Raw genomic sequence first — 16,702 nt, forward strand, 5'->3', positions numbered from 1 at the left:
CTGGCCTGGAAGAGGGGCAACCGGGACAGGATCGGTGCCCCGACCGGGACTAGAACCCGGTGTGCCGGCGCCACAAGGCGGAGGATTAGCCTGTTAAGCCACGGCGCCGGCACCGCAGCTCACTAGGCTAATCCTCCGCCTTGCGGCGCCAGCACACCAGGTTCTAGTCCCGGTCGGGGCACCAATCCTATCCCGGTTGCCCCTCTTCCAGGCCAGCTCTCTGCTATGGCCCGGGAGTGCAGTGGAGGATGGCCCAAGTGCTTGGGCCCTGCACCCCATGGGAGACCAGGAGAAGCACCTGGCTCCTGCCATCGGATCAGCGCGGTGCGCCGGCCGTAGCGCGCTACCGCGGCGGCCATTGGAGGGTGAACCAACGGCAAAAGGAAGACCTTTCTCTCTGTCTCTCTCTCTCACTGTCCATTCTGCCTGTCAAAAATAAAAAAAAATAAAAAAAAGAAAGATTTACAGGAAGGAGGAGACAGAGAAAGAGATTTTCTGTCTGCTGGTTCACTCCCCAAATAGCCGCAATGGCCAGGGCTGGACCAAGCTGAAACTGTGAGCCAGGAGCTTTATCCAAGTTTCTCACGTAGGTGTAGGTACCCAAACACTTTGGCTGTTTTCTACTGCTTTCCCGGCACATTAGAAAGGAGCTGGATTGGAAGTAGAACAGCCTTGACTTGCAGCAGGGCCCATATGGGATGCTGGCATTGCAGACTGTGGCTTATCTTAGCCTGCTGCAGCACATTACAAACTCCTGAATTAAAGACTTAAAGATATGCTGTAAAAGTTTTATAAGTAATGGGAGATTAAATTAAAGTTAATGTCTTTTATGACAAAGATTATATATTTTTTATCATCTTGCTAGCTAGATACTCTTTAGTTTGGTGATATATTATTTTCATGTGTATATTAGATATAATATTACTTGATGAATATTTATATTACAGAAAATGAGTATCCCTTGTGAAATAGTTAAGTATGTGTTTCCCTAATGTATTTTAATCATTATATTTTAAGCACCTTTTGTTAACTTAAAATTTATATTTCTAGTGCTTTTTTACATTTGTTTGTGATTTTTTCTTTGCTCACAGAAAAGGGTTTTTGTATGAGAGGAGACATGTGCCCTTTTGATCATGGAAGTGACCCAGTAGTTGTAGAAGATGTGAATCTTCCTGGTATGCTGCCTTTTCCAGCACAGCCTCCTGTTGTTGAAGGACCACCTCCTCCTGGACTCCCCCCGCCCCCACCAATTCTTACACCCCCACCTGTGAATCTTAGACCGCCAGTGCCACCTCCTGGTCCATTACCACCCAGTCTTCCACCTGTCACAGGTAAATTAATATGTGTGTCTTCTATATTTATGTATTCATGCATAGTCTTTTTATAAATTTAATAGTTTGATATTTGATTTTGTTACAAGTACTTCAAGTAGTAGCATAAATCATTGGTGGAAATTATAAGCAGCATACTGCATTGGTAGTATGCCTCCACTTTTCAGCTTATGCCAGACCTATTACTGTGGTTTAGATTAGCCCTGTGAATTATGAATGTCACTGATAAATCCTGGCTGTTGAGAATCACTTATAGCTTAAGGAAAACCTATTTTTTAACACATTGAAATGAGATTTTACCTTTTAAATTAATTTAGTCATGATTAATTTGGTTGATGTTTGTATATATTATGTATTGATAATAAGAATATCATGTTTGGATATATAATAACTCATTTTATTTGTTTGCTTTCAGATGATATTTCTTATTCTTTGGTTTTGACAGGACCACCACCTCCACTTCCTCCTTTACAACCATCTGGCATGGATGCTCCCCCAAATTCTGCGACCAGTTCTGTTCCTACTGTAGTAACAACTGGCATTCATCATCAAACTCCTCCAGCTCCACCCTCTCTTTTTACTGCAGGTGCAGTTTTGCCCTCCCTATATTGATAATACAATACAGGTTTAGATGAAGAATTTAAAAATGTCTAGATAGTGAATTGGTCTATCAGAAGTATTTTCCTTACTAAAATTATATAGCATATAATATAAAGATGGTGAATATACGATAAATAAATTGCCAGTTATGGTTTTTTTAAAAATGTAATTTTTATTCTTATGACATTAAGTTTTTAATACATATAAAACGTGTTGGTATATGGTTAGCTTTTTCTGTTATCAATATTAAAAATTACCAAGTGGAGTTTTATAACTGTTTTTTAATTGCAGTTTTTGTATTACCAGATACATATGACACAGATGGCTACAATCCTGAAGCCCCAAGTATAACAAACACTTCCAGACCTATGTATAGACACAGAGTACATGCACAGAGGCCTAACTTGATAGGACTAACATCAGGGGATATGGATTTGCCACCCAGAGGTACTTTGAACATCTTTTCTCAGAGTCTTTGTTGTGTAATTCATAGTGATAATCTTTATACTGCATACATATATCATGTACTTATTTTGTGAGCTGATTTAAAAATATATTCTTCATTAATAACATGTTTTTTGTGTATCAAATAACTTATTTAGCGACCCATTTAAATTGAAGATTGTCTATGCTATTATTGCTATCTCCCCCTCCCCCCGTATGTTCTGATGTATTCTCTGTTTGAGTTCCAGAGTCACTGTCCTGTATTGTGACACATAAACAGTTTCTAAAAGTGTTTGTTATATAATTATTATACATTTGTAATAGGCTGTAGATGGCTTTGATTTAAGTTTGTCATGATGTTAGACCTTTATGTCTACTAATTTAAACCTTTATGGGGAATTACCCTTATTAAACAAATGAAAATAATGTAGACCTTTTGATGACTTGGTATTATTACTAATTTAAAAGTGATCCAGAGACTTCATAATTCTTTTCAGAATTTCTAAGGAGGAGGAGAAATTGGTAAATACTGGCATGATTCAATATATATATATTTTTTATTTTTATTTTTTTGACAGGCAGATTTAGACAGTGAGAGACAGAGAGAAAGGGCTTCCTTTTCTGTTGGTTCACCCCCCCAAATGGCCGCAACGGCCAGCGCGCTGTGCAGATCGGAAGCCAGGAGCCAGGTGCTTCCTCCTGGTCTCCCATGCGGGTGCAGGGCCCAAGGGCTTCCTGGGTCACAGCAGAGAGCTGGAATGGAAGAGAAGCAACCAGGACAGAATCAGGTGTCCCAACTGGGACTAGAACCCGGCAGCGCCGCAGGCGGAGGATTAGCCAAGTGAGCTGCGGCGCCGGCCATGATTCAATATAGACACAAGGATTTCAATATTTTTCCATTAATAATAATCAAAACCAGTATTCTCAATTTTAAGCAGAAAAACATTTTACAATTTAATAAAAGAACATTGAGAACAAAACTCATAAACTACCAAGACATATTTGTTGGTAATATACCAGGAAGAACTTGCTCTGTGTTTTTAACATTGCTCCATCATAAATAAATATCAGTGAGAGGGAATCTGAGTGAAATAATACAAATGAATTGGATCAAACCCATCTCAGTTACTAGAGGAACAGCATATTACTATCTTTCTTAGTAAACCTTCAGATACAGAATGTACTAAAAGTAAAGCAGGATTTTAGATGGCTTAGAGTTTCTAAGAGGGCCAGTGAACCAGACTTGGGAGGCATTTGTAGGAGCAAAAGTCTTGTTGTAAAAATGTAGTGAAAGTACTACTGGACAAAGAAAGTGCCACTTAGCACTATGTATTGTGACCAATGCTAAATGCAGGATGTTTCCACTTGATCAGCTTTGGAAATGTGGAATAAGTCAGCATAATTGGAGAGGGGGTAGACAAACTGTAGGCACCCTGTGGTAATTTGTAGAAACTAAAAGAATTTTGTGACTGGAATAGAAGAAGTAAGGGATGTGATAGAGGTAAGAGGCCAATTAAAGAATTTAAAGAATTCTACAATAGAAATTTTAGTAGCTAAACTCAGACAAAAACAGTGGGAAGTGATAGGGCAGGTGTTGTAGTGCAACAGGTTAAGCTACTGCTTGGGATGCTCACATCTTATATCAGAATGCCTCTGCTTTCAATCCAGTTTCCTGTTGACACACACCCTGGGAGGCAACAGATGATGTTTCAAAGTACTTGGGTCCCTTTTACCCAGGTAGGAGACCCTAATGGAGTTCCTGGCTCCTGGCTTAGTACTGGCCCAGCCATGACTGTTGCAGGAAGTGAACCTGTTTGAGAAGTGAACCAGTAGATGGAAGATCAGATCTCCCCCGCCCCGCCTCAGCCCCATTGCCCTCTCCATTGGTTTGCCTTTCACATAAATAATAAATAAGCAAGTGTGAAGTCAAAGATTTAAATTTAGTGGAAGGAATTGACAGTAGTTAATTGTGGGGATTAGAGTAAGGAAATGAGTGAAACTAGACATGAGAATTCTGCCCTTGATAATTAGGCAGATCATAATATCATTCATTAGAAACAATAGATTTGATAGGAAGATAAATTTGGATGTGTTTGTTTTGTCCATGGGACTTTTTTTTTTAAATGTTTATTTACTTATTTGAAAGAGTTACACAGAGAGAGGAGAGCCAGAGAGAGAGAGAGAGAGAGATCTTCCTTCTGTGCTGGTTTACTCCCCAATTGGCCGCAACGGCCAGAGCTGCGCCGATCTGGAGCCAGGAGCCAGGAGCCAGGAGCTTCTTCCAGGTCTCCCACGTGGGTGCAGGAGCCCAAGGACTTGGGCCATCTTTTGCTTTCCCAGGCCATAGCAGAGCGCTGGATTGGAAGTGGAGCAGCCGGGACTAGAACCGGTACCCATATGGGATGCTGGCGCTTCATGCCAGGGCGTTAACCCAGTTCATCACAGCAGTGTGCAGGGGCCCCTCCAGGGGACATTTGAATAAAAATGTTAGGTGGGAGATAAAATGTGGAAGTTTGAGATCCGTGAGAGGCACTTAACTAGAAAGTACAGATTTTGTGATTGTAATAGGTAGGACTTTGATTCTTTTCCAGTGAGCAGGACTGTACTTATTGGACACACTGCAAGGAAGCAGCGGCAAGCAGGTTAGGTAGGGGCTGACTAGCTGCCAGGACTTTGGTTCTTAACGTTTTCTTCTATCCTGTTCGTCAGGTAAGGGGATTTGAAAGGAGCCACACCAAAGTCTATGGGTATGTCTTACATAGATTATAAAAGCCTTTCTCCTGGGTTTTTACTATCCTACTGCCCCCTCTCTTTTCCTTCCCCCTTATCCCACATCACTGAAAAAGATGAATGAAGCTATGGCAATGATAGGAAAGATGTGTCTTAAAGGTATTGCATGGAGTAAGATGAGAAAGCTTAAGTATATAAAGGAGCTAACATAGAGGACTGAAAGAATAAAACCAAAAAGCAACAAACACAGAAGGGGAGATTCCTGAAAATTCAGGGAAGATAAGGTGATCAGCAGCAACAGATCCCTCTGAGAAGTCAAGTAAGAGAAGTACTGAGAACTTTTCATAGCTTTTTTTTTTTTTAATATTTATTTTATTCATTTGAAAGGCATAGTTACAGAGGCAGATGGAGAGAGGGAGAGAGAGGTCTTTCATCTGCTGGTGCACTCCCCAAATGGCCACAACAGCCGGAGCTGGGCTGATCCGAAGCCAGCAACCTAGAGCTTCTTCCGGGGCTCCCACATAGTTGCAGGGGCCCAAGGACATGGGCCATCTTCCACTGCTTTCCCAGGCCATAGCAGAGAGAGCTGGATCAGAAGTGGAGCAGCTGGGACTTGAACTGGAGCCAATATGGGATGCCAGCACTACAGGCGGTGCCTTTACCCACTACTCCACAGTGCCGGCCCCAGTTTTCATAAGTTTGAGTAACAAATTTGAATAGCAGTTTTAATAAGACCAAGTTAAGAGCAGTAATGGAAGCAGCTGGCAACTTTCACAGGATTTGTGAGTGGGTGGAAAGGAAGCAAAGTTAGTAAGTGTAGGCCTTTCTTAGGAAATGGCTATGGGGGTAGGAGGAGAGAAAATGAGGTAGCTGAAATTGGTTTCATGAGGTTTTCTTTTTTAAAAATGAAGTAATTTGAGCTGTAATGTTTAAATATTGATGAGAAACACCTGTGTTGTGGGAAAGTTGAATATGGAGGAAAGTAGTTAGATTCCAAAAGGTAAGTTTAATTTGGTACAAAAAAATTTTTTTTGAATTTATTTATTTATTTGAAAGAAATTAGGGAGAGAGAGAGAGAGAGAGAGAGAGAGATAGGGGTATCTTCCATCTGCTGGTTTACTCCCCAAATGACTGTAGTTGCCAGCATGAAGCCAGGAACCTGGGGCCTCCTTCAGGTCTCTCACGTGGGTACAGGAGCTCTAGGACTTGGGCCAACTTCTGATGCCTTCCCAGGTGCACTAGCAGGGAGCTGGATCAGAAGTGGAGCAGCCAGGAATCCAACTGGCACCCATATGGATGGTGGCTCTGCAGATGGCAGGTTAACCTGCTGTACCTCAGCGCTGGCCCCAGTACAAAAACTTTTGAAAACCTTGTGTAAATCTTTTTTCAGAGTAGCATTTTCCATGAACATTTTGGAAACCTCTCATGTTCTTGAATTTAATTGGCTTGCACCAAGATAAACTTATCTTTTAATTCCATTTGCCATGCACTTTTTGAAGTACTCTTGTTTGTGTGGGAAAAATCAATTGATGGAGAATCTGGACGTAAAAGCCCAGTTAGAAAGATAGACTAAATCAAAAGTAAGAGAAGTTTATACTAGGGATATTTTAAAAATGAGAAAAAATGCATGAAAGATTAGTTGAAGTGATATGGGGAGTATCAGGAATGAAATATGACTGACTATGGTCTTTGAGAAAATTGTGGTGGAATTAATAGAAATGTTTAAGAAAGATAAAAATTTTTTCAAAAAGATGTATTTATCCAACAGGCAAAGCCACAAAGAGAGGGAGTGGGGTGGGAGAGAGATACCCTATCCCGGCTTCACCTCCCAAAATGGCCACAGTGGTCAGGGCTGGGCCAGGCCAAAGCCAGTAGTCTGGAACTCCACCCAGGTCTCTTGCGTGGGCAGCAGGGCCTCAAGCACCTAGGCCATCCTTTGCTGTACTCCCAGGTGTACCATCAGGGAACTGGATCTGAAGTGGAGCAGCTGGGACCTAACTAGTACCCACGTGGGGTGCCAGAATTGCAGGCAACAGCCTAACCAGCTGCACCACAACACTGGTCTAAATATAAAAACATTTTAATATAAAGGTAATTTTAATATTGTACCTATTGAGTTTTCAGATAGTCGTAGGATTTCCAGAAGAAACTCACTAGAGAAAATCAAGAAGTTAGAAATTTAGGACTAGTCTTCAGCACAACATTCCTGGGTGATAAGAAATTGATGTGTTCTCCTTCATGGAGATCATAGTTGTAATCATAATAGATTGTGCTGAAATACATCCTAAATTCTTTTGATTAAATATAAAACCATATAATTCTGTGTAGTTTGAAGTTTGCATGTTTTGAACTTTAAAGTCATCTGGGGATAACAGGTTAAAATGTTCCATTCTCATCAAATTCTAAGTAAATATAAATTGTTGAAACTAGCAATAATTTGTAGTGGATTCCAGTCTTACGTATTTTCCTTTTTAAATCAAGTACATTTTCATTATGTTAATATGCTGCTGTTTATATGAGCAGTTCACTTCAGTCTCAACTCTGTTAGTGATTCTGAAAGGTTATTGGATTGTTACATTTTGAGTCTGTTAGATTGTGTGTTTGATTTCAAAACTGAGTCTCAGGATGATGTATTTGTTTATTTGAATATTTTCGTATTTATTTGTGTTGAGTGTAATGGCCAATGGGAGCAGTGACATGTGCTTTACTCCATAGAAGTGATCTGCAGAATCACATTTTGATTTGACATGTGAGAATTATTCTTCTTTACAGTTAAATGTGAGATGAAAGAATGTATTTGAAATAGTTTGAAAATCCCTTAGATTGCTGTATTTTAATATAGATTTTATTTACTTATTTATTTGAGAGACTGAAAGAGATAGACAGGGAGAAACAGAGAGCTTCCATCTATTGATTCATTCCCCAAATGTCTACAATGGCTCAGCTGGGCCAAAGCCAGGAGCTGGGAACTCAGTCCATGTCTCCCATGTGGGCAGCAGCAACACAATTAACTGGAGCCATGCTGTCTCCTGGGATCTGCTAGAGTCAAGAGCTGGAACCAAGAATTGAACCCAGGTAGACTCTGATATAGGAATCCAGTGTCTCAACTAGTAGGCCAAATGCCTGCTCTTGAACATAAATTTTTATGTTTGTTCTAAAATGTATATATTTGGACAAAAAACCAGAAGTTATTCAGTATGACTTTAAGTAAGTAGGTATAATCAACAGAAAATACTAATCTGTGGGGTTTTTTCCTTTTGTTTTAAAACAGAAAAGCCACCTAATAAAAGCAGTATGAGGATAGTAGTGGATTCAGAATCAAGGAAAAGAACCATTGGTTCTGGGGAGCCTGGAGTTCCTACAAAAAAGACTTGGTTTGACAAGTAAGAGAAAATTGATGAATTTCATTGTGCTCTGATTTTGCAGTTGTTATTGTATTATGACCAGAATATAGTATTTTCTTTCAAAAACTGTGATTCTGTTATGTAGAGAATCACCAACTAAATCTGAAGTTTCTAAAAAATTAAGAAATTAGTTGTCTGGTACTATAAAGGAATTTTCTTGGAAAAATGGTGTGGTGGATGAGGATATAATTTTCCCCCTTTCCACTTTCCTTTTCTCCAGAAAACTTCCTCTTATGTAACTTAGATATGTCATTGAATACAAACTATATCCAGGATGGTCATAAATATCCCATCATTACGAGAAGGAGATGTGGATCAGGTTTGGGAAGAGACTAGCATATAGGCAGTTCCTGTTAGCTTTCTAGGGCTTTTTATGGAGTTTGAAAAGCTGGATAGACACTGAATTGTCAAGGAAGGGCTTTAGATCAAGTGGTAAGGAACCAAAATGTTGGGTGTTGGTGGTAATGGTGGGGGGTGTATGTGATGATTTATTTATAAATCTGCTGTGAAGAGAGACTGGGATCACATAGAGCTTTAGTATCTTTTGTAATGGCTAGTTTCTAGTTCCAGGTCTGTGATTTAAGTGTCAAATGTATGATCTGTATTTCTAGCAATTCATTTTTTAAGTGGAAAAGAGAAGTGATTATTTGCATCAAAGAAAATGCATTTTCAAATTTTACATTTAACCAAAACTTTAAACCCATTTCAGTAAATTAGTTTTTGCAGAAATAGAATATTATATGCAAATTGATTGAAATAGGGAAATAGAACCTGTTTTGCTAAGAATGTTAAGTAGGAGCAGATCAAAAATGGAAAGTTAAAATGACATGGCAGGACCCTTGTAAATTCACTTTGTGAAAGATGTTACTATTTCTAATTTGGAAACTTTGTTGTTTGAAATAAATTTTAAATCGTTTTTTGTAGGGGTGGAGAATTGAACTTGATATTAATTTTACATGTAAAACTTTATCCCATTGTACTTGGTAGAGGTTAAGACTTAATGTATTAATTAACTTGATTTTTGTTTATAGGCCAAATTTTAACAGGACAAACAGCCCAGGCTTCCAGAAGAAGGTTCAGTTTGGAAATGAGAACACCAAACTTGAACTTAGAAAAGTTCCTCCAGAATTAAATAATATCAGTAAACTTAATGAACATTTTAGTCGATTTGGAACCTTGGTTAACCTACAGGTGAGAGCTGTTATCTCTACTTAATTATTTAAAGGGAACTTAATGTAGTAAGGAATATTATGGGAAATTTGTTAATAGTATACATTTGGAAAATTGGACTTGAAATGAAACTTTACCTTTTAGGAAAATGTGTTATTTTAATGCTTCTTGGTCTTTTAGCTAAGATCAGATATAAAAGTGTGTGATTTTAAGTAAGATTTTTTTAAAAGACAGGAGTTTGGATTGATTATAATGTTATAAACTTTTTACCTGATAGAGATTGTTGTAAATGATAAATGTTGTAAATTACAAAGTTAAATTATCACACAGGTAAATCTTATCTTTTAGCTTTTTATTTTTTCAATATCATTGCAACACGATACTTCAGACTTTCTTTTTACCACCTCTGTAATGGGAAAGCATTTATTAGGTACTTTCAGGGCCCAAGTACCATATAATCTGTAATTATTGTTTTTAATAAAGTTTTTTTTAAGATTTTTTTTTTCCCCAAAGAGTGACACAGGAGGAGACAGAGAAAAAGATACTTTTCCATCCACTGGTTCATTCTTCAGATGGACACAACAGCTAAGTCTAGACCAGGCAGAAGCCAGGAGCCTGGGACTCCATCGAGGTTTTATACATCCCAGGCACATTATCAGGGAGCTAGATAGGAAGTGGAGCAGGCCAGACTTGAACTGGAGCTGTAAGGGATGCTGGTGTCATAGGTGCTAGCTTAGCACCACAAGGCTGGCCCCTGTAATTATTTTACACATATTTCTTTACTCTGTTTGAACATCACTCAATATAAATTACAGTATAATTTATATTTGACTTCACCTAGAATTAGACTTGGCTTGGTTGTATATAACCTGTGAGGTTTTTTTTAGTGATTTAAGTTTACATTATGTGATATGTTTAATTATTGAAAATATTATAGTTTGTATGGTATTTTTGTTTTCAAAAAATAATTTTATAATCTGATAAAATATCAATAAATTTTAGAGGTTACAGTTGGTATTTTAGAAAATTTTGTTTTCTTGCCATTTAGAGAATCCTATTATAAATGTAATAAAGGAAAAAAAATGAAGCTTCTCTTTGAGTAGGGCAATCGAAGTATATAAGTTTTTATTCTTTATTAATTTATTTGAAAGGCACAGTTACAGAGAGGGAGAGAGGCAGAGAGAGAGAGAGGTCTTCCCATATGCTGGTTCACTCCCCGGGTAGTTACAACGGCTAGGGCTGTGTCAGGCCAAAGCCAGGAGCCAGGAGCTTCTTCCAGGTCTCCCACATGGGTTCAGGGATCCAAGCTCTTGAGACATCTTCTGCTGCTTTTCCAAGTACATTAGCAGGGAGCTGGATCTGAAATGTAGCAGCTAGATCTTGAACTGGCACCCATATAGGCTTCTGACGTTGCAGGCGGTAGCTTATTCTTCTATGCCACAGCACCAGCCTTGGGTGTCTAAAAAATTTAAAGGAAACATTTCTCCTTCAACTCATGGTGTCTCACATATACCCATATACAATTAAATTGTTGTCTCAATTTCTGTGTCTTCTAGATTTTTTGTTGCATATTTTTGTGTCCATCTACACAGGTTTTTATTGGCCCATAATACACATTTTACCTTTTGGTTCCTTAATCTTAAATTATCTCTGAATATGTTTTTGAGGGTGTTCAGTTTGATCTACTTTTACATCTAGACATAATAAGTTCTCAGAATATTCTTTTCCTCACACAATTATACTGGTAGTGATGTTAGTTTAAAAAATTTTGCAAAGCTGAGGTACAAAACATAATATCTCACTATTGTTTCTGTTTGCATTAATTATTAGTGAAGTCGATACCTTCTCTTTGTTGGTCCTTTTGCTGTATCTGTATACTAACTGCATTATTATTTATAAAGTATATGTTTTTCAAAATCAATTATAAAAAACACATTTACCTGTATTATGATTTATGAAGTATATGTTTTTCAAAATCAACTGAAAAAACACATTTACCTGTTTCTTAATTAAATGTGTTGGTCAACTTGATGTTTTTACATTCTAATAATTGTATAATTACTGAAATGCTACCTAAAATCCTCCTTATGATAGTTACTGAATATTTGCGGTTTACTCTGTTCTACATGAATCATTTAATTCTCAAAGTAACACTACAAAATGAGTACTGTTATTATTCTCATTTACAGAAGAAGAAACTGAGGCAAGAAAAGTTAAATAACTCATTCATGCTTATGTGGTAATAGCAGACAAAGTTTGAGCCAGGCAGTTGAATCAGACTGTATCTCAATCTTTATTATGTATCGCTGCACACCACCAGTGGTTTATTTGCCACACTTTAGAAAACATTCTTATTATTGAAAAGATAAGAAATTTGATATGAAAACTCATGGATTTATATTTATTGGTTGTCTATGTCTATAGGATCATATTCCTTGAATTCATTTCCTCATATGGCAAATAAGAGTGATCCTTTTGTTATGTATGTTCTTAAATTTTCTTGTGCTTCTGCAAATATTGTGAGAATTACAGATCTAGGATATTGTACAAGTGGGTTTTTCTGTAATTTTTATTTAGAGATAACACTTTCCAAAATAGCTTACTGCCTTCTCCAGATTACATAATTCTTGGCCATGTCACTCATTGACATATAGGTATCATTTTTCATAATTAGCATTAAATTAGGGGTGAAAAGAGAACGCTTCAACTTCCTGTATGTAGCGTGTGCTATCAGCATTCTCTACTGTTAACACAGAGAAGGCTCTTTTTTGTACTGTGAACAATCCTGTTACTATTTTTCTTTCTGGAGTTAAAGTAAACTGTGACAGTTGCCGCAATAGAAGGAAATATGAAGATTCTCTCCTCCTGGAGGGCTAGTGTTTAACTTCTTGAGCAGTTTTACTTAAGGAAGCAACAGATGCCATTGGAAAACTCACTGTTAATAATTTAAATCTTAGGTTGCTTATAATGGTGATCCTGAAGGTGCCCTTATCCAATTTGCAACGTATGAAGAAGCAAAGAAAGCAATATCAAGTACAGAAGCAGTGTTAAATAATCGCTTTATTAAGGTTTATTGGCACAGAGAAGGAAGCACTCAACAGTTACAAACTACTTCCCCAAAGGTAAGAGAGAAATTTATGTGAAATTACATACTTAGACAGCTCTTGGCAAAGTGTTTAAGAGCAGAGGCATTGAAATCAAGTATACTTGGTTTAGACCCTGTCTCTGCTACTGTTAATGTTATAGACTTGAGGAAGTTATTTAACTACTCCAGTTAAACCTTTTATTTAATTGTGAAGTTAATTCTTTACTTAGAGAATCATAATGATGTGTGTAAAGCTAACATACGGAACAGTTCTTGTCAAGTCATAGACATTCAGCAACTGGTAGCTATACTTAGATTCATTCCAGAAATTCAGAATGTGGGTTCATCCTGGAAATTCTTTTTTCCTCTTTCACTTCTCTTTGTCCCTTCCTTGATTCAATCAGTACACAATAATCCCCCTTTATCCAGAGTTTCAATTTCTGCAGTTTCAGTTACAGTCAGTGGTGGTCCAAAAATACTAAATGAAAAATTCCAGAGATAAACAATTCATAAGGTTTAAATTGTGTGCTGTTCTGAGTATCACAGTGAACTCTTGGAAGGTCTGCTGTGTCCCATTCAGGATGTATATCATCCCTTTGTACAGCTTATCCACATGATATAGTCTACCTGCTGATTAATGATTTACTAGCCATCTTGGTTATCAGATTCATTATAATGCTTGTGTTCAAGTAGCCCTTATTTTACTTAATATGACCTCCACATGCAAGAGCAGTGATAACTAGCAATTCGGATATACCAAAAAGAAGCCCAGGTGCTTCCTTTAATTGAAAAGGTGGAAGTTTTTGTTTTGTTTTGTTTTGTTTTAAAGATTGATTTATTTGAAAGGCAGAGTCACAGAAAGGCAGAGGCAGAGAGAGAGGGGGGAAAGGTCGTCCATCCGCTGGTTCACTCCTCAAATGGCTGCAACGACCAGAGCTGTGCCAATCTGAAGCCAGAAGTCTGGAGCTTCTTGGTCTCCCACGTGGTTGCAGGGGCTCAAGCACTTGGGCTATCTTCTGTCACTTTCCCAGGCCATGGCAGGGGACTAGATTGGAAATAGAGCAGCCAGGACTCAAACTGGCACCCATATAGGATGCTGGCACTGTATGTGGTGGCTTTACCTGCTACGCCAGCCCCAAGGTGGAAGTTCTTAATAGGGATAGAGAAAAATTGTATTCCAGAGTTGCTAAGATTTATAGCAAGAGTGAAGCATAATATGTTCATAGTCAGTACTATATGAAGTTTGAAACATTCACCAGTGGTTTTAGAATATATCTCCCAAGAATAAGAGAGGAACTACTATATAATGTTCAATTGATTGATTACTTCTAGAGGTTTATTGTGATAATTTTGTTTTTTGATTGTTTGAAATAATGAAGTATAGATTTAAATTTTTTTCTTTATAAATGAATGATTTTTTTCAAAGAAAATATCCTTGTGTGAATGAAATTGAAAGGCAGTTTCAGCTATAAGTTGCATTTTAAAAAGTTTCTGTGCTTGGACAATTTATTACAAAATACCAAAAGTTGACTTTAGTTTAGTTCCTGAACTAATTGGCTTGTTTTGAAATTTTGTTGTTGTTCTGAGGTTATGCAGCCTTTAGTCCAGCAACCCATTCTGCCTGTTGTGAAGCAGTCAGTCAAGGAGCGATTGGGTCCAGTACCTTCAAGTACCGTTGAACCAGCAGAAGCCCAGAGTGCCAGTTCAGAACTTCCTCAGGTATATGGAAGGTTTTACCATTGTTCTTGTTACATATTATACATTCTCAGTAAACCAATTTTCCGTGGTGGTTGATTATAGTTAATTGTATTAATTTGACAGAAATATGATGGTCTTTACATATTTGAAACTCACCTATCAATTGTTTTTTTCTTTTTACCATTGCCATAACATTTTCAGTCTCTTCTTAAAGTATTTGAGTCTTAAATTCTTTGCTGTAATTAATATTTGTTAGATTTCTTTTTACCTTGTGGAAAAAATATATTTTAGCAAAACTAGGTGAAGAATGAAGTTTAGTACACTGAATCTTGTTTTCCCATCATCTTTTTACTTAATTAGAATTTGTTGCAGATATACTTGTGCAGTAGACTGACATGAAAACTTTTGGGATGGGAAGGCATAAAACATCAGGTTACTCATGCTTGATATTACTCTGTTCCAAGTACTTAATGCAACTCTGTTAGAACTTTGCATCACTTATTTCTGATTCTGGGATTCTCTTCTCAAAAATGTCACTTCCTCCCTACTTCCTTCCACATAGGAAGAACACAGGTTCTTGTTTCTACACTTTCAGTCTCTGAAATAAAGCTTTCTTTTGTCTCCAGATGGTTCATCATTTGCTGTGTAAAATAATTAGTATGTAGTATCTTACTTAGCTAATAGATGCCACCTTTTTAAAATGGTCTTCCAAGAAGTAAGATGCTGAGATCTTAAAAGAATATCCAGAATGTAAATTGATAAGTTATACTAAAAAAAGATCCTCAACCTTTATATCCTATATCATCACCAAATACAGTGTATTTGAGTATAAAGCAAACATACTTTAGCAAAGAATGACATTTTATTTTTAGGCTGTAGAAGCAGGGATTTATTTTAATTACTCAAATCTATTATTCAAAATGAAGATTTTTTTACTTGTTAACATAAGACCCTAAGAATTTAGGATTCTCTATCAGTGGAAGGGACTTCAACAACCACCAGATTCAGACCTCTTATTTTATATCATACTTTTTCATGCTGGAGTAATATTGCATACTGTTTATTTTTGTTTTTCCACACACATTTTCTGTCTCTCTTTTTTAAAAAAGGCCCACATTTCTGTGATTAGTATTAGTATTCCTAGACTCAGTATATATTAATAAAATCAGAATGTTCAAAATCCCAACAGAGATATTTTTGGGAAAACACTGAATATGTCCATTTTAATTTTTTTAGAATGTAACTAAGTTATCTGTGAAGGACAGGTTGGGTTTTGTATCAAAGTCATCTGTTTCAGCAACTGAAAAGGTAAGAAGAATAGCATGATGTGTTTGTCTTGGCTTCATAAATGTTTTCAGGTGGCATCTTAATTTTTAATTTTTTTCATAGTTCCAAACTTGCTTCTTAATAGTATCTGTATCTCTTATTCCTACCTTTTTGCTTTCCATTTGCTGAAAAAGAAAAATATTTGCTTACCTTTTTTTACATTTTTGCATCAGCATTTTAATACTTGCCTCACTGTATTTTCATGTGCTCCATTCTCTGTTTTTTTCTTTAATTTACTTTTCTTTAGAGATATTGTACATTTTAATTTGAAAATTCTGACAGTCTATTAGAAAGGACCATGAATTAGAGGAGTTTTACCTGAGTTTGATCCCTGGCTTTTCACTTACTAACTGCATGATGTTGGGCAGTGCTCTTTACTTTTCTGAATCTTTTTACTCATCTATAAAATGGTGATGGTAATTGTCTTGCTCACTGGGTTTTATAAGGATTAAATAATTTTAAAATATTTTGTAAACTGGAAAGGATAACATAAATGTTTATAATCTCACACTGCTGTTGATGTCGTCTGACAATATATTTAATCATTTTTTAAGTGATTGAAGGCATAAATACTGATTATTTTAAGACCATTTGTGGATCTATGTTCTTTCTGTGTAGATGTGCTATTTTTTTTTGTTTGGGTATTGGTGAATACTATGATCTTTAGTGTTAATTGGGGTATGTGGAATTACAGAATGTTAGAATTAGAAAATCTCCCTCAATTCTACATATTTACTTAAAGCAGGGCCCAAGTAGTCTTATGAGTTACACTATACATTGTGCATTACTAAGCTAGAACTAGAATCTGGGTCTCCTGTTTCTAGTCCACAGCTCCTAACCATTCTGAAGATTACAATAGAAATTGACTTCACAGATGAACAAAAGATCCAGTGAGGTAGCTAACCTGCTGTCTT

At 37.0% G+C, this 16,702-nt stretch overlaps 1 protein-coding gene across 17 annotated transcripts in view; it reads left to right on the forward strand.

The window, feature by feature from the left end:
- RBM26 (RNA binding motif protein 26) overlaps nucleotides 1-16,702 on the forward strand; it is an 84,141-nt gene that overhangs the window by 30,991 nt on the left and 36,448 nt on the right. For 7 of the 17 annotated variants that reach the window (XM_062194043.1, XM_062194042.1, XM_062194044.1 and 4 more), the window contains exons 7-14: nucleotides 1,092-1,331; nucleotides 1,747-1,917; nucleotides 2,223-2,378; nucleotides 8,377-8,488; nucleotides 9,541-9,700; nucleotides 12,637-12,801; nucleotides 14,352-14,483; nucleotides 15,699-15,770. In XM_062194043.1, coding sequence (XP_062050027.1) covers nucleotides 1,092-1,331; nucleotides 1,747-1,917; nucleotides 2,223-2,378; nucleotides 8,377-8,488; nucleotides 9,541-9,700; nucleotides 12,637-12,801; nucleotides 14,352-14,483; nucleotides 15,699-15,770 — 1,208 coding nt within the window. The remainder of the gene's footprint in view (nucleotides 1-1,091; nucleotides 1,332-1,746; nucleotides 1,918-2,222; nucleotides 2,379-8,376; nucleotides 8,489-9,540; nucleotides 9,701-12,636; nucleotides 12,802-14,351; nucleotides 14,484-15,698; nucleotides 15,771-16,702) is intronic. The other 10 variants (XM_062194048.1, XM_062194052.1, XM_062194046.1 and 7 more) reach the window with 9 other exon arrangements.

This window comes from Lepus europaeus, chromosome 6, assembly GCF_033115175.1.
Source record: "Lepus europaeus isolate LE1 chromosome 6, mLepTim1.pri, whole genome shotgun sequence".
NCBI classification, from domain to species: Eukaryota; Metazoa; Chordata; class Mammalia; order Lagomorpha; family Leporidae; genus Lepus; species Lepus europaeus.